We start from the raw sequence: 26,161 nt of genomic DNA on the forward strand, positions 1-26,161 counted from the left end.
CAGAGAAGGGGAACTCGCAAGGGCAAAGGGCATGGAGAAGCCTGGCCTGTAGGACAAGTTTGAAGTGTTTGGAACAAGGGGTCAGAAAGGAGATGGGAAGAGAGGGTAGACGCCCATGGCAGGTTGGGCTGAGGGCGATGACCTTCTGGGTGGGATAGTACAGTGCTGAGGTGGCATTTGGGATGGGCCTCTTGGAGGCAGTGTGGGACATAGATTAGAGGGTGACAGTGGAGGCCCTTCTGCTGTGATTCCTGGAGGCCTGCGGGCACCGTGAGTTGTGTAAGTACACCCCCCTCCCCCACTGTGCATGAAAGGCAGCCACCTCTAGGGTTCCCAGCTGAGCCATTGTAAAATTCAAAATGGATTGTTCTTGGAAACCCAAAAGTTTTATTATGATTGTAGGTTTGTTGTGACTCCCTGAGGATTCTTCAGGCTGTTATTTCTCAGTCAGAGAAAGATGCATGGAAACATTGTGTGATGCAAGGACCCCGGGCTCCCGACCCCCAAGTATGCAAAATAGTCTGTGGGGGCACAGGGGAATTATTAGACATCTACTTATGTTTGGTCCTAAACTAAAGAGTTTCAAGACAAAATGAGTTTTAATAATATTAATACATGGATTATAAGTAATGTATGCATATCAATGATTTTTTTAAATTTTAGAGTTATGTGCTCAAAATAGTGTTCTTGATAAAGGTATGTGACTAAAAGTAGAAAGACAAACAAAACCCTGGAGACCCTGGTTCTATGGCCTTGGGCAGACCTGAGTTTAAATCCTGACTCTAGCACTTACCTGGATATCTTCATTTAGGCAACAGTGACCTCCCCGAACTTCTGTTTCCAGATCTCAAGTATGTAGAAAATGCCCACATATGATTGCCATAATAGACTAAGCTACACAGAGCGCGGCACCATGCAGTACTGGCTCCGTGAGTGCAGGAAGTCTCTGAATATTCTAAATACCATCATGGACAATTAGCTCTGTATGTCACTTTCAAAACCATCTCCTCCTCCCTGTGAACACTCATTGGTACCTGGGGACACGGAGTCCTCAAGAGGGTAACTACTTATTTACTCATAACCAAATAGGTGAAGGTGTAGTAACAGAGACCACACCTGAGTCCAGGCTTCTTTACTGAAGACCAGTTGCTTTTCCTCCACGGGGGTGGTTTCCAGACGACTGTGTAGCCCTCCACAAATCCCACTATCTTCCTCCTGTGGAACTCCAATCCGTGTTGTATTGACAATTCAATTCTCAGATTACTGGGAGAGTTGGGATTAAGATCCCTGACAAAGCATCCCCAGTTAGTTCCTGTTAATTACTGCTGTTTGTTTATGGAACCAAGTGAACCAGGTATACCAGGGCAGACATCTTCAAACCATTCAGCTCAGGCTCTTTGCTCTGAGCAGAAAAGCACTGATCGGGCGGGGAGGGGGCTCAGTCACTCCCTGGCTCCCAGGCACACACACCGGCCAGTTACAACTGCCACTGGACAGGAGTTCTCCAGTGTAAGGAGATCCCTTTGAAACATTAGAAAAAGCAAATCTTGGAAAACAAACAAACAAAACATCTATGAAAATATCTTTGCTGCAGTTTATTATTAATAGATTTTTTCCTTCATGACTTGTAAAATATTTTAAAGGTTATAGTTTAATTGGAAAACCCCAAATGAAAGTTTGGTTTTTAATTCCCATTCTGAGGACTCTAGTTGGAAAAATAGCACCATGAGGGAATTTTCTATGTGAGCAAGTTGCTGTTGAACCCTTTGCTGTGGCTGGTGAGCTGCAAGAATTATCTCCATCTGAATCCCCTCAATCTACTGAGTCCTCCCACTAAACTCGGAATCTGAGTGGGTGGATTTAGGAATAGTCTTATTTATTTTGGCTTAGTTTTTTTTTAGAGGTGATTCTTCATCATACTAGAATTAGAAAATCACTGCAGTAGTCCACAGACTTGTCCAATAAAATGTAAGCTCCATGAGTGCAGGGGGAGTTGTTTATATATTGTGTTCACTGCTATATCTCTAGCACCTTAAAACTTATAGTGGGCACTCAATATATATCAAATAAGTCACTGAATGAATAAATGAATAATCAGTCAACCAATCAATCAATGAGAGCCTTATACATCCCCAGATGTTGCCACGATGGTTTTGAAATCTAACCCTCACAGCAGACCGATCATTGATCGCTCGCATGGCCTAGAGAACAAATTCTAAAATGTAGTCAGGGTTGGGAAGCAGACTAACCCAGCTACTCGCTGTTCTCTGAATATCATCCCACTTTTGCTGTCCTGGAAAGCTTCTCCCTCGCTCCTCTGGTGCTGAGCTCCTCCTGCCTGCTGCCTGCCTTCCTTCCTTCCTTCCTTCCTTCCTTCCTTCCTTCCTTCCTTCCTTCCTTCCTTCCTTCCTTCCTTCCTTCCTTCTTCCTTCCTTCCTTCCTTCTTTCTTCTTTCTTTCTTTTTATTGATTTTAGAGAGAGGGGAAGGGAGAGAGAGAAAGAGATAGAAACATCAATGAGGGAGGTCCTCGATTGGCTGTCTCCTGCATGCCCCCCACTGGGGATCGGGCCCACAACCTGGGCATGTGCCCTGACTGGGAATGGAACCGGCAGCCTCTTGGTGCACGGGTCGATGCTCAGCCACTGAGCCAAACTGGCCGGGCTCCTGCTTTCTCGCCAAGCCTTCCTCAGATGTCATCTCACCGCAATCGCTGTTTCTAATCCTCCCTTCCCCAGAAAGAAACAGTTTCTCTTCCCCTCAGCTCTACATGACATTCAGAGCCCTGGTCATATTTTGTATAGCTGTGTGTGTCCCCTTCTGAAATGTGGCTTCCTCCAGACAGGAGAGGAGACACTTGTCAGTCACCTAGGTACACAGAAAACCAGCACAGTGCCAAGCACAGAGGTCACTCTGGGGCACTGTGGTACTCAAATGATGATAGTATAATTAGGGTGACCACACAATTCATTATCCAAACTATCATCATTAGCTTTGAGAGTAGTTAGGATGCTCATAATAATAGTGTTAGGATAAAAGGGATGAACAAGGGCTGTCTCAAAGAAGCTGAAAGTATGTTCACCCAGATAACAATGGCCAACGTTGATTGAGCTCTTACTGTTTGTCATTCAGTATCGTACCTGCTGTCTATGTGTCATTCGTTTGACCTACACAGTGACGTATGTGGGAGTAACTGTTGTCATCTACACTTCACAGAGAAAGACATCATGGCAGATATGGAAGGGAACTTATGCGAAGTGACACCATTAGGGGCATGGGTGGGAGCTGGACTGAACCAGGTCTTCTGATTCCAGAGCTCATCAGCTGGACCGTTAAGTTCTATTACCTTCTGGTGGAAGGTTTTAGGCCTTGGAGTAGGAAGATGAGGCCTGTTCCCAGCTGGACTTGAAGTAACTGATTTACCTCTCTGGCTTTAGTTTCTTCATCAACAGAATGATGACAGTGCCTACTTCCAGTAGCCCTGGAGGATTAAGTGAGATCAAGTATGAGCGAATAAGGCAGAGTGGGTGGTTGTGATGATGTACTTGTCCTAGGAGTAAGATCTCTGCCAGTTTACTATAGCCTTCATAAAACATCTGCTTAAGTAGCTGTGACACAAACTGTAAAGTGGCAAATGCTATAACAAAGTATCTAATGAGGTCACCAGAGGCCCCATAGCCTCATGGTCAAAACCATGAAATTATGTATAACACTTGGGTTCAAATTCAGGCTGTGGGATTTCAATAGACTTTTTTTTCCAGAGAAGACATGGAAATGAACAATAAGCACATGAAGAGATGCTCAATATCACCTGTCCTGAGGAATGCAAAACAAAGCCACGATGAAATATCACTGAAGGCCCACTAGGATGCTAAAGCACAAAAGACCGACAAAAAGCAGTGTTAGCAAGAACACCTGGTAGAGAAACTGAAACCCTCCCCCTTTGCAAGTGAAGTTGTGAACTGGTAGAGCCACTGGAAAAACAGTTGGATAGGTCTTTAAAAAGTTAAACATGGAGTTGCCATGAGACTTAACAATTTCCCTTTTAGGTATAATACCAAGAGATTTGAAAAATACACCCCACAAAAACTGATACACAGATGTTCATAGCAGCATTATTCATTATAGTCCCTCCCCCAAATAGAAACAACCTAAACAGCCATCACCTGATGTAGTCTATCCATACAATGAAATATTATTCAGCAGAAAAGGACTGGAAGTACTAATACATGCTATAACGTGCAGTAATCTTGAAAATGAGATGCTAAGTGAAAGAAGCCAGTCACAGAGGACCAGATACTGTATGACCCCATTTATATAAAATATAATTTGCCTCCGGAATAGGCATATGTATAGTGACAGAAAGTAGATTAGTGCTTGCCTAGTTCTGGTGGATTTGGGGGAGATAGAGAGTGGTTGCTAATGGATATAGGGCTTCTTTTTGGGATCATGAAAATGTTATGAAATTAGCTAGTGGTGATGGTTGTATAACTCTATAAAAGTACTAAAAACACTGAATTGGATACTTTAAAAAGGTGAATTAAGGAAGGCAGAGATGGGTCTCTGGGTACTTTGAGTCTGTTGCTTGGCTGTTGATATGGAGATTTGTGGCTCTGGGGACTGAACTGTGAAGGCTGCTGCCTGGATCCCTGTGCTGACTCATTAAACTACACTGCAGAAACCATCTTTCTCAGGCAGAGTTTTCCTCTCAAAGCTGCTTTAGCCTTGGGAGAAGCAATTGCCCCACCTGCTGGAAATGCTCTCACCCTGCCCACCAGGTGGAGTTTACTTCCAGCTGAGGACTACAACATGAGGCTCATTTAGTTACTGAGACTAACAGTCCACCTAGAGGCAGGGTGGATCTCTGGGAGATTTGAGTCTTTACCTGGCCTACGACTCTGCCCAGGAGAGTAAGACCAGACATTGTTGTTCAGTTTGGTTCCTTCCATACACAACCATGCCCAGCAGAGGGAGCCACAAACTGGATCACTCAAGGAGATTGTGTCAGGCTCCAAACCCTCCTGAGACAGCCCAAATAGTGAAACAAAGAAACAATGTCAAATGAAAGAACAAGAGAAAGGATAGATTAAGAGAGCTATGGGACAATATGAAAAGAAATGCCATTCCCATCATAGGAATTCCTCAAGTAGAAGAAAGTGAGCAAAGGTTAGAGAACCTGCTTGAAGAAATAGTGGCAAAAAACTTTCCTAATTCGGTAAAGGAAAAAGTCATACAAGTTCAGGAAGTACAGAGAGCCCCAAGCAAGAACTCAAAGAGGCCCACCCCAAGACATGTCCTAATTAAAATGCCAGACGTTAAAGCCAAAGAGAGCATCTTAAAGGCAGCAAAGCAACAGTTTGCTTATAAAGGAGCTCCCATAAGGCTGTCAGCTGATTTCTCAACAGAAACACTACAGTCCAAAAGGGAATGGCATGAAGTATTTAAGGTAATGAAAAACAAGGATCTGAATCCAGGGCTACTCTATCCAGCAAGGCTATCATTCAAAATAGAAGGTGAAGTAAAGAACTTCCCAGAACCCCCCCCACCACCACCACCACCACCACCAAAAGGCTAAAGGAATATATAACTACCAAACCATCATTGCAAGAAAATCCACTGACATCACTGGAAAGATATTCTACACAAAAAAAGTAACAAGGAAACAGCGACCCTAAATTATACACTTGAGCAGATAGATTTAATTGATAATTACAGAGAATTTCACACCAAAACAGCAAAATATACATTCTTCTCAAGTGTGCACAGGACATTCTCAAAGATAGACCACATGTTAGGACATAAACTAAGTCTCTATAAGTTGAAGATGATTAAAATTATATCAAGCATCTTCTTGGATCACAATGACATGAAACTAGAAATTAACTACAATAAAAACACTCAAAAACATTCAAACACATGGAGTCTAAATAGCATGTTATTGAACAATGAAAAGGTTACCAGTGAGATTAAGGAAGAAATAAAAAACATCCTGGAAATTAATGAAAATGAACAAACAACAACACAAAATCTATGGGGAACAGCAAAAGTAGTCCTGAGAGGGAAGTTCATAGCATTAAGGTTCTACCTCAATAAACAAGAAACATTTCTAATAGACTATCTAACCCTACAATTTAGAGTTAAAAAGAGAACAAAAAGAAAAACCCAAAGTAGAAGGAAAGAAATAATAAAGATAAGAGCAGAAATAAATGACATAGAGACTAAAAAAAAAAAAACACACACACACAAAAGATCAATGAAACTAAGAGGTGGTTCTTTGAAAAGATAACAAAGATTGATGAACTTTTACTCAGACTCTCCAAGAAACAAAGAGTGAGGACCTAAATAAGCAAAATCAGAAACAAAAGAGAAGTAAACTGACACCACAGAAATACAAAGGATTGTAAGAAAATACTATGAACAATTATGTGACAACAAATTGTACAGCCTAGGCAAAATAAACAAATTCCTAGAAACACACAGTCTTCCAAAACTCAACAGCAAGAGTCAGAAAATCTGAACAGACAATAACAACTAGGTAAATTAAAGCAGTAGCCAATAAATGCCCAGAAAACAAAAGTCAGGGTCTGTGTGGCTTCACAGGGGAGTTTTACTGAATATTCACAGAAGAACTAATACCTTTTCTCCTCGAACTATTCCAAAAAATTCAAGAGCATGGAAGACTTCAAAGCTCTTTCTATGAGGCCAGCATAATCCCAATTCCAAATCCAGATAGACACTACAACAAAAGAAAAATACAAACCAATATTTTTGATGAACATAGATGCCAAAATTCTCAACAACATATTAGCAAATAAGATCCAACAATATATTTCAACATTTATTCACTATGACCAAGTAGAATTTACCCCAGGGATGCAAGGGATGCAATATTCACAAATCAATAAATGAGATAGACCACATAAACAAAATGAAAGGTAAAAATCATATCATCATATCAATAGATGCTTAGAAAGCATTTAACAAAATCTAGCACCCATTTCTTATAAAAACGCTCAGCAAAGTGGGAATAGAGGGATCATATCTCAACATAATAAAGTCTATATTTGAAAAACCTACAGCCAACATCTTACTCAAAAGAAGAAAACTAAATGCATTTCCTTTAAGAATGGGAACAAGACAAGGATGCCCACTTTCACCAGTGTTATTCAACATAGTACTGAAAGTCTTAGCCACAGTGAGTAGACAAGAAAAACAAATAAAAGGCATCCAAATCAGAAAGGAGGAAGTCAAACTGTCATTATTTACAGGCGACATGATATTATACATAGAAGACCCTAAAGGCTCTATCAAGAAACTACTAGATTTAATAAATGAATTTGGCCAAGTATCAGGATACAAAATTAACATCCAGAAATTGATGGCATTCTTATACATCAATAATGAACACTCAGAAGAGGAAACTAAAAAAAAAAAAAAAAAAATCCTATTTACCATTGCAACAACAAAAAAATAAGATACCTAGGAATAGATTTAACCAAGGAGATAAAAGTCCTGTTCTCAGAAAACTACAGGACATTGAAATAAAGCAATAGAGGAAGATATAAAAAAGTGGAAGCATATACCATGTTCATGGATTGGAAGAATTAACATCATTAAAATGTTCATACTATCCAAGGTAATCTATAGATCAATGCAATTCCTATTAAAATACCAATGGTATATTTCACAGCTCCAGAATAAATTCTCCAAATATTATATGAAACCAAAAAAGACCCTGAATAGCCACAGCAATCTTGAAAAAGAACAAAGTTAGAGAGATCACAATATCAGATTAACAGGTTATACTGCAAAGCCATTGTAGTCAAAACAGCCTAGTACTGGCACAAGACCAGGCATATAGATCAATGGAACAGAACAGAAACCCCAGAAATCAAGAAATTATGCTCAATTAATATTTGATAACGGAGGTGAGATCATACAATGGAGTAAATATAGTTTCTTCTATAAATGGTGTGGGAAAGATTGGATAGGTACATGCAAAAAAAAAAAAAAAAATGAAACTAGACCACCAATTTACACCATGTGCATGAATAAACTCAAAATGGATAAAAGACTTAAATGTAACTCATGAAAGTATAAAAACCTTAGAAGAAAATACAGGCAGCAAAATTTTAGACATCACACATACCAGAATTTTCACTGATACATCGCCTAAGGCAAGAGAAACAAAGGGAACATTTAATAAATGGGACTACATCAAACTAAAAATCTTCTGCACAACAGAAGAAACCAGCATCAAAATGAAAAGGGAACCTACTCTCTGGGAGAACATTTGCCAATGATAAGATAAGGGGTTAATATCCAAAATATATAAAGTACTCATATAACTCAACAAAAAGAAGACTAACAATTAAATATTAATTTAATTTAAAAATGGGCAGAGGATCTGAATCGACACTTCTCCAAAGAGGACATAAAAATGTCCAGGAGACATGAATAAAATGCTCAACATCACTAATCATCAAAGAGATGCTAATTAAAACAGCTATAAAATATCACCTCACACCTGCCAGAATGGCTGCCAACAACAAATTATCAAACAACAAGTGCTGGCAAGAGTGTGGAGAAAATTGGACTCTAGTCACTGCTGGTGGGAATGCATACTGGTGCACCACAAGGGAAAACACTATGAAGTTTCCTCAAAAAATAAAAAAAACGAACTATCATCAGACCCAGTGATCCCATTTCTTGGAATATATCCTAAGAAGCCTGAAACACCAATTAGAAAGAATATATGCACGCTTATGTTCATAGCAGCACTATTTACAATTGCTAAGATCTGGAAACAGCCTAAGTGTCCATCAGTGATGAGTGAATAAAAAAGCTGTGGTACATTCCCACAATGGAACACTATACAGCTATAAGAGAGAAAGCTCTCTTACCCTTTGAGATGACATGGAAGTACCTGGAGAATATTGTGCTAAGTGAAATAAGCCAGTCAGGGAAAGACAGGTATCACATAATCTCACTTCTTTGTGGAATATAACAAACACAGTAAGCTGTCAAACAAAATAGATCCGGAGACATGAAAGTAGGGAACAGATTGACTAACCTCAGAGGGAAGTGGGATAGGGGAGTGGGAAGAGAAAAACAAACCAAAGATAGTGAATTGAATGGGATGGGAGTTATATGTCACTAAAGCAGTTATTTAAAAAATTAGGCTCTGCTATTGACATTGAGCGTTGTCATCTTCTCTGATCAAGGGCCCATTACAGAGTCTACCTCAAAGAGTAGGTATGAGGATTAAATGAGAGATTGTAGGGAGAACTCTTGGCACAGTGACTGGTTTAGTCCATGCTTGATAATAGATAGTGATGATGTTCATATGTTTGCTTAAATACGTGGCCTTTCTCTTCTCCATCCTGGAGCACAGGGTCGGTGGTTCTTTCAGCAAATAAAGCAGGTGATTCGTAACGACTTTGGGTACGTGAAAACTGACCCTCTCTCTTAACACCCTCAAAAAGGAGTTGCCTCTGATGGTGCGGCCTTATGGCTCTGATATCTGTTATTTATTTCTTAACTAATATAACTGAGACCTTGCTCAAGATGTGCTCATGAAAAATTACCCTTTTAATGGTGGAGCATTTAATGAGAAACTGGATTATCTACTGCCTAAGTGCCCTTCATACAAATTAACTTGGCCCTGGGTCCTAATCTAAATTGGGCTCCCTACTTTCCTCTAAATGGCCTAATATTTTCTTATTAATCTCTGCCCTTATTCACCTGATCTGCTTCTGCCTCCTTTTATGAAACTCGCTCCTTAGCTGAGCCCTGTGCCCTGACAAACATTTCTCAAGGCTGACTCATGGACAGTTGTTAGACGTGATGTGCAGGCTGGAAACTGTTTCATTTTTAAGCTGTTTTTCCAGCGGCGTTTTACTGCTGCCAGTGTATTGAGTATCAGCAGACTTGGCCCAGGTAAAAGATGGGGCTTTACAGGAAAGCTGGGGAGATGAGAAAAAAATTAATCATAGTGGTGAAAAGAACAGGCTTGAAAACAAAACACAACGCACAAGCCTGAGCTTCGCATCAGATGGATCTGGGTTCAGGTCCCACTTAGTGAGTTTGGACAAGTTACCTGGTCTCTCAAACCTTCAATTTAGAGCTCTGTCTATAAAACCTGAATACTAGCACCCACCTCTAGGATTTTTTTTCTGGAGCTGAATAAGTTGATGCATGTACATGCTTGGTACAAGACCTGATAAATGCTACCTGGTATTGCGGTTATAATTCAAGTTTGGAGGAAGTCCCAAATAGTAAAAGGGATGTTAATAGTGACAAAATAGAGTCATGTGTTGAAGAGGCAGAGATGGTATTTATGAGAGAGGAAGATGACTTTCCCAAGAAACAGACCAAGCGCTAGGCTACTCCTACCAAGCAGTACACAGTAATGCAGGGAGTGGTGACCTGGAGGACCATGGGCCCTGTTGTTTAGCTAGATGTCCATAGAGGGTGTATCATGGCAAATGTTCTCCTCGTTGTGCTTAGCTTTAATCTCTGACATCTGCCCTCCCTGAACCCTGGAGACTTTATTTTTACATTGACCATTGTTTCTCACTAATCATGTGTTATATTTGCTTTAAGGAATATCATTCAAAGGCTTGAATATACTAGGAGTTAGCAAGGACGAAGTGGGAAAACGCCATCTGGGAGCTGAGGACCACGGTTCCAGGCCCGGCTCTGCAGACCTTTCTCCTTCATGCCCTCCTGCCCTCACCTTGTATTTTCCACATGCTTCTTTGATGGGGAGCTACTGGATAATACCATGGATAGAAAACTGAACATGTGAATACATGTTTTGCACAGACTGTCTCATTTAAGTTACTATTCAGAACAACTATGAAAGTAGATATTGAATCTTCATGCAACAGTCAAGGAAATTGAGGCTCAGCAGATACGTTAGTTGGTTTACAAGTGACAGAGTTGTGATTTAGAACAAGAATGTCTGACTCTGAAGCTTGTACCTTCTTACATACCCAGCACAACACATTTTTATTTGCAGTTGCCCAAAACTTGAGCTTCCATGGGCACAGACTGTCTCACCCGTTGTCAGTGAGTAATAGCATCCATCTGTCACAGGGGAGATGCTCAGTAAGGGATAAATGAAATGCAATTCATGTTTTGCCAATAGAAAAGTATTGTACAATGGTTAGCTATTGCTGTTGTGGGGTTTTTTGTTTTGTTTTGTTTTGTTTTCTATTTTAAGCATTTCCTCAAATAATTTTCAACCCCACCTTATGGAAAGACTTTCCTTTTGCACATCGTATAGACGTAAAATGGGCTAGGTTATCACAAATGTCCTCAGCTCTACGTTTCCGGCTGTTGAGGGAAGGCATGATAGAAGAGGTGTAGACGCTGAAGGTAATGGTGGTTCAGGAGATGAATATCAGAAGGCTAGGGTATTCCAGGTTTTATGTGAACCACATGCACAATGCCCCAAACTGTGAACTTGAACAGGCCACTTGAATTCTCGGACCTTTATCTTTATCACCTGGAAAATGGATATGGTTGAGGTGTTGTGAAGAATGGAGGTAAAGTGTATGAAACATTTCATATGAAACATGTACTCAGTTCACAGTGACTTTACTGTTTGCGTTTTATGTAGATGGGTTTGAACTTCTGGTTGATGTATCTTAGCCAAATATTATGTTAGTAATTACTGAAGAAGCCTGTTGCAAGGTGTGGGCACACCATACCGAGTAGTGTGGAAGTCTATTTCCGTACACACATGAGTTAGCAGAAGAGATATTATGAAGCCATTTTTTTTTTTTAAAATAATTGTCCTGGGTCATTTCTCGATACAAAGCAGTTACTCTGGAGCCTCACTATAAAACAGCTCATGGAATTGGATATAAGGAGGATCTTGGAGCCTGGCCAAAGCCATATTAAATGCTAGAAATGCTAAAGAAGCTCAGTGCTAATACTGTTCTAACGAGATCGTTGGTGGGTTGTTAGAGGTTATCATATGCCCAGTGTGTGTCACACACGGTACTGGGCGCTTTAGCGTGTTCTCTGGTTTGTTTACCGAAATGCCTTCTTGCGGTTGGCTATTTCTAACTCCTTTTTCTGCCTGAGGAAACAGGCTGAGAGAGGAGAAGTGATTTGCCGTGGGATTTAAAAGGAGGGAGCTAGACTGTACATCCAGGAACACTGCCGTGTTTTTCTTCTTGGTCCAAAGAGGTGACTTCCCTAGGACACGGTGACGCACGAGAACACACGTGGGTGCTTCGGGTATTCAAAGCCCACAGTCCCTGAGCGCCTAATATCTGACTCTTGCTCTTCTCTGTTTTTAGGTCAGGATCGCAGCGAAGCCACTTTGATAAAGAGGTTTAAAGGTGAAGGGGTCCGGTACAAGGCCAAACTGATCGGGATTGATGAGGTTTCGGCAGCTCGGGGAGACAAGTTATGCCAAGACTCCATGATGAAACTCAAGGTGCTGTGCAGACATTCTACTTTCCATATCGTGGGTTTACTATGACTGAGAGAAAGACGTAATTACACTGTCATTGCGGTAAAAACTTGGCTGCTCATTTATCGGTCGATCACTCCTGTGCTGGGTCACTGATGAATCACTGCCGTTGTTCACGGGAAGAACATGCAGTCGCTCAGCAGATGTTGACGGAGCACTTCCTGTGCGGAGGTGTTCTGTTAGGCCGTCTTATCTTCTGATGGTCGCATTCTATTCAATTGTCTTCTTCGTGCAATGCCTGCAAAAATAAAAGTAAAATAATCAAAGGGTATAGTCCCTCCAATTTTATGAATTTTCACCACTTCGTTTTTATTTATTTATTTTTAATCCTCACTTGAGGCTACTTTTCAGACAGAAAGGGAAAGGGAGAGAGGGAGAGAGAAACATAGATGTGAGAGAGACACATCGATTGGTTGCCTCCTGCACAACCCCAACCAGAGTTGGGGACTGAACCACAATCTAGGTACATGCCCATGACCGGAATCGAACCCGAGAGTCTTTGGTCTAAAGGCCGATGCTTTCACCACTGAGCCAAACCAGCCAAGGCTCACCACTTTATTTTCAATAAATTTTATACATTAAAATGTCTATATTGCCCTGGTTGGTTTGGCTCAGAGGTTAGAGTGTCAGCCTGCAGACTGGAGAGTCCGGGTTCGGTTCTCACTAAGGGTACGTACCTCGGTTGCAGTTTGTCCCCTGCCTCGGTTGGGGTCGTGTGGGTGGCGGCCACTCGATGTGTCTCTCTCACATTGATGTTTCTCTCTCTCTCTTCCCCCCTCTCTCCCTCCCACTCTATCTGAAGATAAATGTAAAAATGTCCTTGGGTGAGGATAAAAAAATAAAATAAAATTTATACATTATTATATGAAAAATATAATAAAATAGCTATGTTAAGGTAAAAGCTGATTTTATTCATTCTTATAACTTCTATTAATGCCCTCAAATGCTTTAAAATAAAAGGAAACATTTTAAAAACTAACTTGTAACCAGATACTGGAATTTGGAGATAACACAAAGAGGTTTCTTATTTCAAATGCTTTTATTTATTAATTAAAACTTTTTTTTATTGATTTTTTTTTTTTAGAGAAAGAGGAAAGGGGGGGGGGGGAGAGAGAGAGAGGGAGAGAGAGAGAGAGAGAAACATCAATAATCAATCAGCCACTTCCTGCATGCCCCTGAGTGGGGATCCGGCCCACAACCTGGGCATGTTCCCCAACCAGGAATCAAGTAATCGACCTCTTGGTGTGTGGGTAGATGCTTAACCACTGAGCCACAGTGGCCAGGCTTATTTTAAATGCTTTTAAAAAGTCTTTTCATTGAGAAATCTAAGAAAGAAACTGGAAAAAAATTTAATATGCAAAATAAGAAAATTATGATATTAAATGGCCATTAAAAACAAATAAAAAGAAAATAGTTTGTTCTTAGATTGTGGTCTCCATGTAGTCTGTTTTTTATTTAAGTGATATAAAATACTTTTAAAAATCAAATGGTTTAACAACAACTTGATAAAATATCTTATGCATTTAAAACATGGTTTTAGTGATTATAGAATTCACAAAATTTTCATTGTAAGATATTTTGAAAATATGGAAAAGTATAAGAAGGAAAATTGAAAATCTTCCTCAATCCCACCGCACAAAGAAAATTAGTATCAAAATTTTAAAATTGTTTACTTTGTAATCTCTCTTTGTATTTTTATATACATTTATATATACATTATATACATAGACCCCCGGCTGGTGTAGCTCAGTTGGTTGGAGTGTCGTCCAGAGCACTGATGGTCTTGGGTTCGATTCCCAGTCAGGGCACATACCCAGGTTTTGGATTTGATTTCAGGTTGGAGCAGATACAGGAGGCAACCAATCATTGTTTCTCTCTCGTATTGATGTGTCTCTCTCTCTCTGTCTCTCTCTCTGTCTCTCTCTCTCTCTTTCTTTCTTTCTCTATCTTCGTCTCCCTTTCTCTCTCTCTAGAATCAGTGAAAAACATATCCTCCAGTGAGGATTAAAAAAAAAAGAAATATACACATATAAGTAATATAATTGGAGTTACTATGTATGCAGATTTATATCCTACTCTTTTCTTATCTAATAATTCATTATGAGCATTTAAAAAATTATCTGTACAGCTTTGTCAGTGTAATTTGTTTTAAATGTAAGAAAAAAGGAATAAAAAAATAAAACAAAAAGGCTGGCCAAATGCCTAAAAGTATTATATGGACGATATCTGCAAACACTCTATTTTTCCTTTTCTTTAATATTTGCTTAATAAGTCAGCCGTTATTTTTGTTTATAGTATACAAATGTTCTCAGCAGTTTAACATTTATATCCAAGGCTGTCTCCCTAAAGTATGACTGTAGAAATCATCATTTTAAAAAACTCTTAATTTTCTAAACTATGTAGCCATTGCTTTCTCTTTATGTTTTCAGCTGTCACACTAGCCAGCTTCATTTAATAGCTACATGTCTATTGTAAGGAGTCCTCGGAAAAGGTATAAAGAACACCCAAATTGTGATTTTGCAGGTTATCAGCTTGGAAGAGGTTACTGTGTCCTTTCTGATAATTAGGCAATGTTATGAGATCTTCTGGCAGTCTAATAACGGGCCCTCGTCTTCTACCAAGTTCAAATCCAATTGACAAATAGGCAAAGGAACCTGATAGGAAGAGTTCTAAATTCTAGCCTTATAAGTGTCGCTCTGAAAGACATGGCGTCGCAGTGGGTGTCCTTGAAAGAGACGGGCTATTCCACTTGGTTCATGGGGAATCCGTTCGCTCCAGCCCTCCCTGGTCTTCCCATCCCCTTCCCTGCTCCAGAGGAGGACCTTGATGCACACAGGAGATCAGATCAGAATGCATCCTCGCTGGCGTCCTCGGGCAGCTTGCAGAGAGAGAACCCAGAAGAGATTGAGCCAGGTGTTTTCAGCTTCTCTCCAAACCCCCCACTCAGATCGAGCCACCCCTACTTCCAAGGAGACTGATCAAGGGTGGGGAGAAAGGACTTCTTGCCGAAGTCCCCCCTTACGGAGTGTGAGGCCAGGTGAATTGAGATTGGCTCCTGACAGATGTTAATTACAAGACATCAAGAAAATCTCCAGTGACCTGGTTCCCATCCCGAGCCACAAGTGGCTGAGGAGAAAGGAGCGGATGTGTCTTCCCCTGGCATCCTTAGATGTCCATTCAGCAGGCATCTGTCGCAGAGTGCAGGGGGCGAGTTGGCTTGTACTCCCTGCAGGGCCACGTAACGCCAGGCCACGTGAGCCGGACCAGCTCTGGTGACGACGGCCGACCTTGCACGTGTGTGTTACTTGCAATGAAGTGTCCCCTCTGTCCACCCTATAATGGTGGGGTTCCCAAAGCCCTGACAGTTTGTCCTACTATTACACACTCTTTCAGATGTGCTGAACTCAAGGGGTTTTGTTTCCCAGACAGTTGTGTGTCATTATTTGCAAGTTGCCGAGCAGAATGTTGACATTTTAGCTCCCAGTGGTTTTTCCTTAGGAGACACAGAACCATAAACAATCGAGTCTTCACTTGGCCATCTGCCCAGGAAGGAAAGAGACAGAGAAGTACAAAATGCCTCTTAGCCTTGCTAAAAGGCCCCCTTGTTCATGGTAGACCATAGGAGAAATAAAAATAATTCTGTTCTCCTTCGCTGGACTCCCTGAAGTGGGAGCCTTTCCCTAGCATAGAATATTCTCTTGCATTTCAGAGGTTTGAGATGGGTTCATACTGTGAGTCTGGGTGAGCCATTGGCTGTCGGCCAACAGAGTGCCATCATCGTCGTATTTTAATTCAGGGTCAGCAAAGTACGTCGGTCCACATTATCTCTTGATCGTGTGAGGTATTAGCCTTACTCTTTTGTAAAGAAGAAATCTGAGGTTCATGGAAGTTAAAGGATTTGCTCCACAACCTTTATTTAGCCTGTGATAATCTTATGCCCAGAATTCAATCCCAGATTGTCAGAAGCCCCGTGTTTGACAAGACATAGTGTAAGGCTAAATAATATTCTGTTTTGATCCACATTGCATTTATCTTGGCCCCCCAACTAGATTTTAAGCCCCAATAGGCACATAGCATTGACCTTCAAAGTAGTCACCTTTCAGAGATGTTGGGTGAATGGAGGTGGTGGAGCTGGGGAAGAGGGTGAGATTGCAGAGCCCTGACTGTGCTCATCGGGTCCTGTAAGAAGCAGAGCCCACCCTGGCTGGGTCAGATGAGGACACTTCAACGAAGGAGCTACTTACAACGGGTAGGCAAGGTTAGGGTAGCAAGCAAAGGCTGGTGAGACCCCCGTAAACAAGTCCCAGTGGGAAGAAATGTATTTACTGGAACCCAGGGAGAAAGGACAGAGGATGAAGTCCCCTCCCTCACCAAACAAAAATACAGCTACTCCCAGAGATGCAGACTGAGGACAGGAAGGAGACTGGAAGATACGCTGACCTCTCTGTCTTTCCACCCTTTGGTCCCCTGCCTGTGCCTTAGCACCCAGCTGGAAGCCAGAGGGCAGGAAGTCAGGGGGCCAGGGAACCCAGTCTGCAGGGGCCAGTCCCTGGGCACCAAGCAGGGTGGAGGAAGCTGCTTGTATTCCCTCTCTTAACTGGGAACAGTGGAACTGAAGATGAGTTTCTATCCAAAGATCTTAATTAGACTACACAATATACTACAGATATTGTGGCAAGTCGTAGGGCTGATTGGAGACCAGGTTTCATTCAGGGAGCTTTCTGGAATAGCATTCTAGGTTTCCAGGCTGTAGCTTCCACACCTGCTCTGTGTGCTCCGTGGAGATCAGGGTCATTCCATCATGTGCACGCCCAGCAAGGTTTCCCACAGCCCTTTTCTCTACAGCGTCTGGGAGGGTGACGAGCTGGACAGGGCGACCTGTTACCCCTGCCTGGCGTACATGACTCCTCTGTATGCAAATTCCTCCATCAAGATGCTGCCGACGTGGGGCTGTCTTAGCGAGTGCCTGTGTCAGTCATTTCACACGGCGCCTGGCACGTGCTATCGCTTAGTAATGCCAACGTTAGTACTAGTAAGAATGGCACCTGCTAGGCACTGAGCTCTCCCGGCATACCGCGCAAAGTGCAGTGTGAGCACCGTTCATTGAAACGTCCCGACATTCTTAGGAGGCAAGAAGTGAGATTCTTCTCATTTCAGAGTTCTACTTCACTACTGAGTCTGGGAGCTGGTGGCTCCTCCTACTTATTTTCAGAACGTCTCTGACACGTCTGTAGTTTATTGTGTAGTCTGTTGTTTTCATCTCTGCTTCTGCTCGGATCTCCTAGAGTGTTATAACAGAAGGAGCTCCAACACTGGAATCTGTTTAAGTTTCCTCTATGTCTTGTAGGTTCCTTGAGGTTTGGGGTGGTCACTTGACCCTCTGAGCTATGTGTCCTTTTATGTGAAATAAAGGAAATCATTCTTACCACCCAGGATTGTTGTGTGGGCTATAACATATAACACGCAAAAGAATTTCTGCATAGTAGGTACCCAGGAAAATGTTTGACTCCCTAATTCCCAGCTTTCCAGCAGGGACTTGCTAGGTCAGGTGGCTAATCCTAGGCACAGAACCCAAAAAAACACCTACTTCCACGTCTTCCGACTCCCCACCCAGAGCTGTCCGGGAACCTCTAATAGTCCTGCATATCAGCAATGAGCAGCCCTGGGGGAGACGAGACCCTGAGGCAGCTCGTGTTGTCTGTCTGGTGGCGGGCGTGCTTGGACTTACAGCAATTTTTCAGAGTTTGACTCAGGGTCTTGTCTCACAGGAGAAACGTGTTGGGTAAAACAGGGGTTTTATTTCCCCAAAGATAACATTACGTGGATAGTCCTCTCTGTCATTTGTTGCACAAAGCTACCCCTAGCAGCCCCAAGCGGAAATGCTCCTGGGCCATGCATGTTGCTCTTTTCGACTCCTTCCATGTGGCCAGGGGGCTGGGGATAGCTACGTGGAACCGGGAAGCAAGGGGGGCGTTATCGAGCCAGCACGACTGTGTACCAGGAACGGTTGCTGTTTGGTGTGGCAGCAATCCTAGGCGCTAGGGACTGTTAGGACTGTGTTGGAAAGACGTTGAAGCTAGTCTTCTGACCAGAGGTGTAGCCCTCTCCACACTGTCTAGTGGGATGTCTTCACCTAGGAAGAGATTGAACAAGCAGAAGGGGCCCCCTTTCCTTCCACACAGTCCTTCCAGCCCTTCTATTCGTGGTAGGGCTACTTTGGTCCTCCCTTTGTGGATGTCTGGATACCTGCGGTTGAAGGTAGGCTAGAGAGGCATGGCAGCGCCTACGTTACTTTATTCCAAACCCTGCCAAGGACACCGTTTTCAAAGCCATGTTTTCCTAGGCTCAAAGCCTCGCTTGTTCATTGCCCGAATGAGGGGATGTCACTTCACCCTGTCGAGTGCCCGCTTTGTTCCAGGCTCTGTTCTCGACACCTGGCACACAGTATGAACAAAAGTTTCCTGAACAGGTGAGCTTCTGTCCCTTGGGGCAGAGGCAGGCAGTCAGCAAACGAATGCACGTGTCAGACGGTGGTAGGTGCCCTGAGAAGAGACAGAGAGAAAGAAGGAGACGCGGTTTGGCAAGGAGGGTGGAGGGGTCGGAGACCGTGTCTCTGATGGGGTGGCCTCAGACAGCAGTGGGATTCCCCTGGGACTGCAAAGACACGTACTCTGACCATTCCCCCAGCTCCTTAAAATAATCCCTCAGTGCATCCATGTGAAAACAAGCTGGTATTGAGGAATCCAGGGACCTTGGAATAGGACCAGGGGTGTTACAGAGACAGAGGACTTACCTTTGGCGATGAGTCGCTCTCTTTAACTATTTAGTGCAGTCATTGGAGATGGGATCTTATGTCCACCTGTGGGAGCCCAGAGAGGCAAAGGAGGAAGGCGGGGTAGGGTGACAGGGCGGAGGCGGAGGCTCGTAGAGAGAGGACGCAGAGTAAGGAAGAACCAGCTTCTCCCTGCACCAGGAGGCTCCAGATCTGCATTGTACGGTATCAGTTTTTAGTTTGTTTTTAACCAACTCTCTATCATATCCGGACCTGCTAGGCATCATTTCCTCATGTGTTAGTTGGGAAATCCGGTCTGACTAGTTTCGAGGTTTTCTCCGACTCGAGCGTGCTGTGCGGGTGTGAGCACAGTGTAATGAGTGGGTGACCAGCGAGGGAGTGAAATTCCTTCCAGCAGGCACCCTAACAGGAGCGGGAACATCAGCTATAAGGGACAAGCATTCATTTACCAGAAGTTAATTTTTAATACATCCCTGCAGTGTACCAGACCTTGTGCTAGGAACTTTAAATAAAATGTTATTTAGTTCTCCCACTCATGCAAGGAAAGTCTTTGCACTTGGGGAAGTGAAATGGAGAGTTAAGTAGTCTGCCCAGGTCTCAGAGAGCTAGGCGTACGATCCAGACGTTCTGCTTCCACAGTGTTTCTAATACCCAACGTGCGGGTGATGGGACGTCACGAAGGAATGCCCCTTCCTGGGCCTTCTCGTCCTGTCTGTTGCTAACACCAGCCATTCTCGGGGAGAATGCTGAGCACCTGCTATTCTGAGAACAGCACAAATGACTTTTATCTCCTGGGAATATGTAATCAGTACTATTTTAAATTTTACTATGACTAAAATCCCAAAACCATCGTTCCTGAGAGTCGGACTTAATTTCACCTTCTCCAGAGATTAATAGTGATGAAGGGGCTGGAAAACTCGAAATACCCTATGCAGAGTCACCAGCAGCCCCTGGGTGTAAATCCCTTGAATATATTCTTTCCCTCTGAGTTGTAGCCTAGAATGAAACCCATGCAAACTTATACTTGACCACCACAGAGGCTAATTAAAAGTGACTTTACTCTTAACTTGCACCGTATCAACTTGGGAGAACTCAGGATGACAAGTTCATGTCATAATTATTTATTGAGAACGTCCTGCCCTCCAGAGACTGCCCCGGGCAATAGGGAAAGGATAGAGAGCAGAGTAACATCCCTACCTTTTGTGATGTTTACCTTCTAATCGACTCACACACATACCTTCAGTTTATAAAAAGTCTGGAAAAGTGTGGAAACAGGTGTGCTGATAAATGGAATACTTTTGGTAAGTACTTTCTTTGAAAACCCAGGAATGATAGGGCAGAGTAGGGGAAAATGCAAAATGTCTGTGGGTAAATATGACAAACCATAGGCATAACCTATGATCATCGCATTTTTCAAAGCAGACATTGAGACATGCCATCTGGCAATAGTTTTTATTTTCTTTTTAATCTCTAAATTGATTTATATGAAACTTTCTCCAGAAGCATAAAAATAGAAGCACATTTAGGAATATATTCTATGGCTCACCTCTATTAAAAAGATTAAAACCATATGCAATGCAAAGCCCAGCAAAGATATTAATAAGAGGACTATAGTGTGTGTACCTTGGGACCTCCAGTTCCAAGCCAAGTATCCAGGCACAAAGCAGGCATTCTATAAATCCTGGTTAGCCAAACGAATCGGGGCTCAGATATCTACGTATACAATGTTAGAACAGAGAGAAGTATTCTCCTAAAATATTAAGCAGATGCAAGTAAGAAAACCTGGACAGAGCAAAGAGAAAGGACTGTGCGTGATCGGTGGCATCAGTTGATGGTATCTGACACGCTTGTGGGACCGGAGGGCTTTTGCAAATGAAAACACTCAAGTAACAACCATGTTTCTCCTTTCAATAGGGTGTTGTTGCTGGCGCACGTTCCAAAGGAGAACACAAACAGAAAATCTTTTTAACCATCTCCTTTGGAGGAATCAAAATCTTTGATGAGAAGACAGGGGTAAGTAAAAGAACCACATGGCATTGTGAAATTGAGTCCATTGACAGTTGTGCCCTTAAAAGCCTCTGCTCGCTGGGCTGGGATATCAAACAAGCATAAAAAGCACATGAAGCGACTGACAGGCTTGATCAATTGGGATCGTCCATCAAAGGGAGGCTGTTCCCTGACTTGGCCACAGTGTGGCTGCACCATGTTTCTTGTAGTGTAATTGTGATAAAGGTGTCACGGTCCTGGTAATCTAATGGGAGATGGATGAGCTTTGAAGAGCGGTGGGAAATGTGACCGTTTAAGTTAAATTTCTTCGTGCGTTGACGACTTTGATGACATGCGTCCTGGAGGGAGACACACAGAGCTCTTTGACTCGGCCAAAGCATGCCGACTCTCTTTAACCTGTGGAAGCTTGTAGTTGCTGTAATCAAAAAGAATAAATGGAGTTTGCAGTCTTAAAAAAAAAAATCTGTCACTTCATGACCAGGAAACGTAAGCGCTAGTATGTTTGTTGAGCCAACCAGAGACATGGCTTGTGTTTTCATCCACCTCCCAGAGGCGATTAGCTGCCAGGCTCTTCCCAGGTCTGGCCTGACGTTGCCGGTCCTGTGTGTTGATGGTAAGGGAAAAACAGAAGAATGTTCTACGATCTGTTTTGTGGAGAGGGCGGGAGTCAAATGGACAATTTGTCCTTTTATTCATTTATTCACCTCCACTGAACTTCACAAGGTAATTTATCAAGCACTGTATAAATAATACTCTACTGGCCAAGTTAATTAACCTTAGTCGTTTTGCATTATTATTTTCTCCCCTTTGTTCTGACTCATAGTAGGATAAACGTGGGTAGTAGGGTGGTCATGTACCAGCAGAAATGGGTCTTCTTGAAGGACAGTTACTCCTGAACAGCTAGTGATAAGACAGATACAGGCACACCCCGTCCACAGCAGCATCATTCCGAATAGCCAACAGGTGGAGGCACCCCGAGCGAACCTCCATGGGTGAACAGGTGAGCCAGGTGCGGTGTATACAGACAATGGAAGAAGTATGTAGCAGCGAAGGGGGGGGCATTCTGCCATGCTACAACACGGTTGAACCTTGAGGACCTTATTCAAAGTGAAATGAGCCAGTCACAAAAAGACAAATTCTGTAGATGCCACTGATGTGGTGTCTAGAGGAGTCAAATTCAAAGGGACGGAAAGTAGAACGGTGGTGGCAGGGCCTGGGGGAAGGGGCACGGAAGGGTGAGTGTTCCATGGGGCAGAGCTGAAGCTTGGGGAGAAGACAGCGGCATGGTGGGAGGCTGTGATGTGTGCAGAACAACGCGAATGGACTTTAGGCCACGGATCCACTTCAAAGTGGTTCGAGCGATGCCCTGGTTGGTTTGGCTTAGCAGTTAGTGTCGGCCCACAGACCAAAGAGTATCGGGTTCAATTCCAGTCAAGGGCGCGTACCTCAGTGGGAGTTTGGTCCTCGGCCCTGGTGAGGGTCATGTGGGAGGCAACCAGTTTGTGTGTCTCTCTCACATCGATGTTTCTCTCTGTCTCCCCATCTCACTCTGTCTGAAGATAAATGTAAAAATATCCTTGGGTTAGGATATTTTTAAAAAATGGTTAAAGTGATCAGTTTTTTTTATTAATTTATTTTTGTTACAGATATTCCCCCCCCCAAAAAAATGTGGTAAATTTTGTTGCATATATGCTACGATAATAAAAATAATTGAGAATAATAACTTCAGTTTATTGAGTACACACTATATACTAGGTACATATTAGTCACTTTGCATGCATTATTCAGTTTCATCCTCGTAAAGTCCTGTGAGATAATAGTAATAACAGCAACTTCATCAAGCACATTATATGTGCCAGGCACTGTTGTAAATCCTTTATAAGTACCAACCCATGAAACCCCTCACAACCCTGCGCGGTAGGAAGTATTACCTGCATTCTGCAGTTGAAGGTCTCCAGGAGAGAAAAGGAATTAACTTGATGAAGTAAGAGGTGGTGGAGACAGGAGTGGAATCCAGTCTAGCTCCCAAATCTTCCCTTAACTGCAGTGCTGTTGTCTCTCAGGATAAGAGACTTTCCCAAGTTCACCCAGCATGTAGGAGATAAAACTAGGACTTAGCTTACAGTTGGCCTGAGTCAGAAATCAATACAATTTGACTTCCGCACAGAGAGAAAAAGGGGCCTGCCTACCTAGGGATGCCTTGGTAGGAGGGAGTTTAGAAGGAAGAGCTATACATCAGTATAAAGGAGCTCTAAGGCTGCAAGGTCGAGAGCCTAACATAAGCTTCTCCCGCCTTTGTGAAAGTATGGTTCTCCTTTTCCTGGGCAGACTATAGTTTGGAGACCTATGCTCAGTTTGGAACAGCATATTTTAAAAAACATATAGGCCTATCAAAGAATATCCTGATAAGGGGGACTAGGGCAGTGGGGGATGGGAAACTATGCTGAACCAAGGCTTCTCAACACACATGTGGCCTCATGGGACCAAGCCTAACTGAGAGATATTCACAGGGATTCAGAGCTACAACCTGCGTCATCATCTCTAGTCTCTCCCCATTCCACGCCCGCCCATCACCGTGACAGCAGGCATAACCAAAGGCATGTGAGTGAGGCAGAGTATCAGATGCTTTATCTCGTTTGGGGGACATATTTGGGGGCTTTGCTATTCCATCATGTACCCCACCATCAAATAGTCTCTGCCCAGCTAATTAAAGTCATAACCACCCAATTTTAATGAATGTGGAGAGGTAGTTTATATTCTTTACCTTTATCTAAATCCTCAAGGGTAGCTAAGTTGGCCCCAAAGAAAGATAACCACCGAACCTTGCGATACTAGTTTCAATTCTTTAGCTGGAGAACAACAGTAAAGTCACTGTTTCAGCCCAAAGCCATGTAGCTTTGTGGGGAAAATGTCAGACCCCTAGTGGAGCATCAGGATGAAGGCAGTTGAATGTTTTCTGTCGGATTCTGTAGGACTGCCGTTAGCACTGGCTTCCGCAGGCCTACCTTGTTCATGTGCCTAAGTGCAAGTCTGGGGAAACTGGTAGAGAAGACTGAGCATGTTTGAGCCTGAAGCAGAGACAACAGGGAGCACGCCCCCTATGAATGGTGTTCATCCCTCCAAAGAGTTGTGTGGTAGAAGGTGATTTGTTCTGTGTGACCAAGGACTAGAACCAAGACTAGGTCATCGAAGTCTCTAGGAAACAGTTTCAGTGTATGAGTAAGAAGAATGTCCTGCCAGTCAGAGCTGTTGAACAGTTAGGTGGAGTGCAAGTGAGTTCACCATGGCTGGGAGTATTCAAGCAACAACCATGTATGATGGGGAAGTTGTGGAAGGGAGTCACATAGCAATGAGGCGTTGAGCAAAGTCACATCTGAGGTGATGACTGACACTAGTTGTAAGATTCTCTGTCTCCGTTAGTCATTCCTATCAGCATGATTTATCTCTGGGTCAGTGGAGTTTTCACAAAACCTTCACTGGAGATTACGAGCAGGAATAGTCTTCTAACCCTTTGCCACCGCCCAGCAGGGAACCGGCTGAGTTGTGCAGGGTACAAGTCTACGTGAAGTGTTCCGTCCTAAATATCAAAGAAGTGGAAACTGGGTCTTTGTCATTTAGAATGACCACTTTTAGCTGTTTATCACATCTGACGTGTTTTGCTCAAGCTTGACTGTACTTTTTTTAGAACCAAGAAAAGAAACATTTGCAGAACGTGACAATAGCTAGAATTTTAAATCCAAAAGCTGTCAGAAATGTTTTGATCCCAATTAAAGAGACCCTTTGTAGCAATTTACACCTTGTCTTGAATTTCAGAGGGCTCTTTATCCCAATCCTTATATGAGTAAATTTTGTTTTATTGTTAGCATGTTGCAGAGAATACGTCCATATTGAAAGCTGCTCCCGTTTTCAGATACTGAGGTATTGGTACTATGTCAAAGAATCAGTGAGAAGGCAGAACATATGTGTAAGTTCACTGTTGTTAGTAATAGTAGGAGCAGTAGCAAATCAGGAATGGTTTCATATCAATGTTAGTAGGCCCTCGAATCAGTCCACTGGACACCAGGCAAAAGAGATATCTTGAAAATAAGGGGAAAGGTTTTGAAAGTGTCCCTGACTTGGCTGTAGACTCAGAATAGACCTTCCAACTCCAAATCCTGTGTCTCCCCAGGGAAACTCATGGAACTGGCTCATCTCCCTATTTAGTTTTATTCCATAGGGTTATTATTATGTGATGCCATAAAAATCATAAATATTGAAGGTCCCTAAGATAAGTCTGTTTCTCAGATAGGGGACAGGGGTCTGCATCAGCTTTTCAAGATGCTGTAACGTCCCGTTGCCACACTCACCTGTGAATCCTGCTTGTTCATTTGGTTTAGCCAGCACTGACTCGGCACGATGGCGTGCACCATGCTGAGGACAGCACCGCTGGGCAGTGAGGTGTAGATGCTATTGTTCTCATCATTTTACACCTGAGAAAACTGAGGGCCAAGTAATCGGAGTCACACAGCAAATAAGTGGCAGAGCTGAGATTCAAGCCTATGTCATCTGGTCCAGAATCCTTGATGCTAGTAAGAGATTATTAATAATAACACACCTGCCTTAATAAAATACCATAAACTAGGTGGCTGATAAACAACATTTATTTCTCACAGTGCTGAAGGCTGGGGAGTCCCCGATCACGGCCCCGCTGGCTTCGGTGTCTTGTGAGAACCCGATTCCTCACAGACAGCACCTCTTTGCCAAGTCCTCATGTGGGAGAAGGGCCAGGATGCTTCCTAGGGCCTCCTTTTTGTTGTTGGGTTTTTTTTTGGTGGTACATGCCCCTAGCGGGAACCAAACCCGGGACTCTCTGGTCTGCAGGCTGATGCTCAAC

At 42.9% G+C, this 26,161-nt stretch overlaps 1 protein-coding gene across 1 annotated transcript in view; it reads left to right on the forward strand.

Annotated features, from left to right (window-relative positions):
• DAB1 (DAB adaptor protein 1) overlaps positions 1 to 26,161 on the forward strand; it is a 274,589-nt gene that overhangs the window by 132,340 nt on the left and 116,088 nt on the right. Inside the window, exons 4-5 of the mRNA XM_036255869.1 lie at positions 12,313 to 12,452; positions 21,196 to 21,294. Of these exons, the coding sequence (XP_036111762.1) occupies positions 12,313 to 12,452; positions 21,196 to 21,294 (239 nt within the window). The remainder of the gene's footprint in view (positions 1 to 12,312; positions 12,453 to 21,195; positions 21,295 to 26,161) is intronic.

Source organism: Molossus molossus, unplaced genomic scaffold, assembly GCF_014108415.1.
Source record: "Molossus molossus isolate mMolMol1 unplaced genomic scaffold, mMolMol1.p scaffold_m16_p_12, whole genome shotgun sequence".
NCBI classification, from domain to species: Eukaryota; Metazoa; Chordata; class Mammalia; order Chiroptera; family Molossidae; genus Molossus; species Molossus molossus.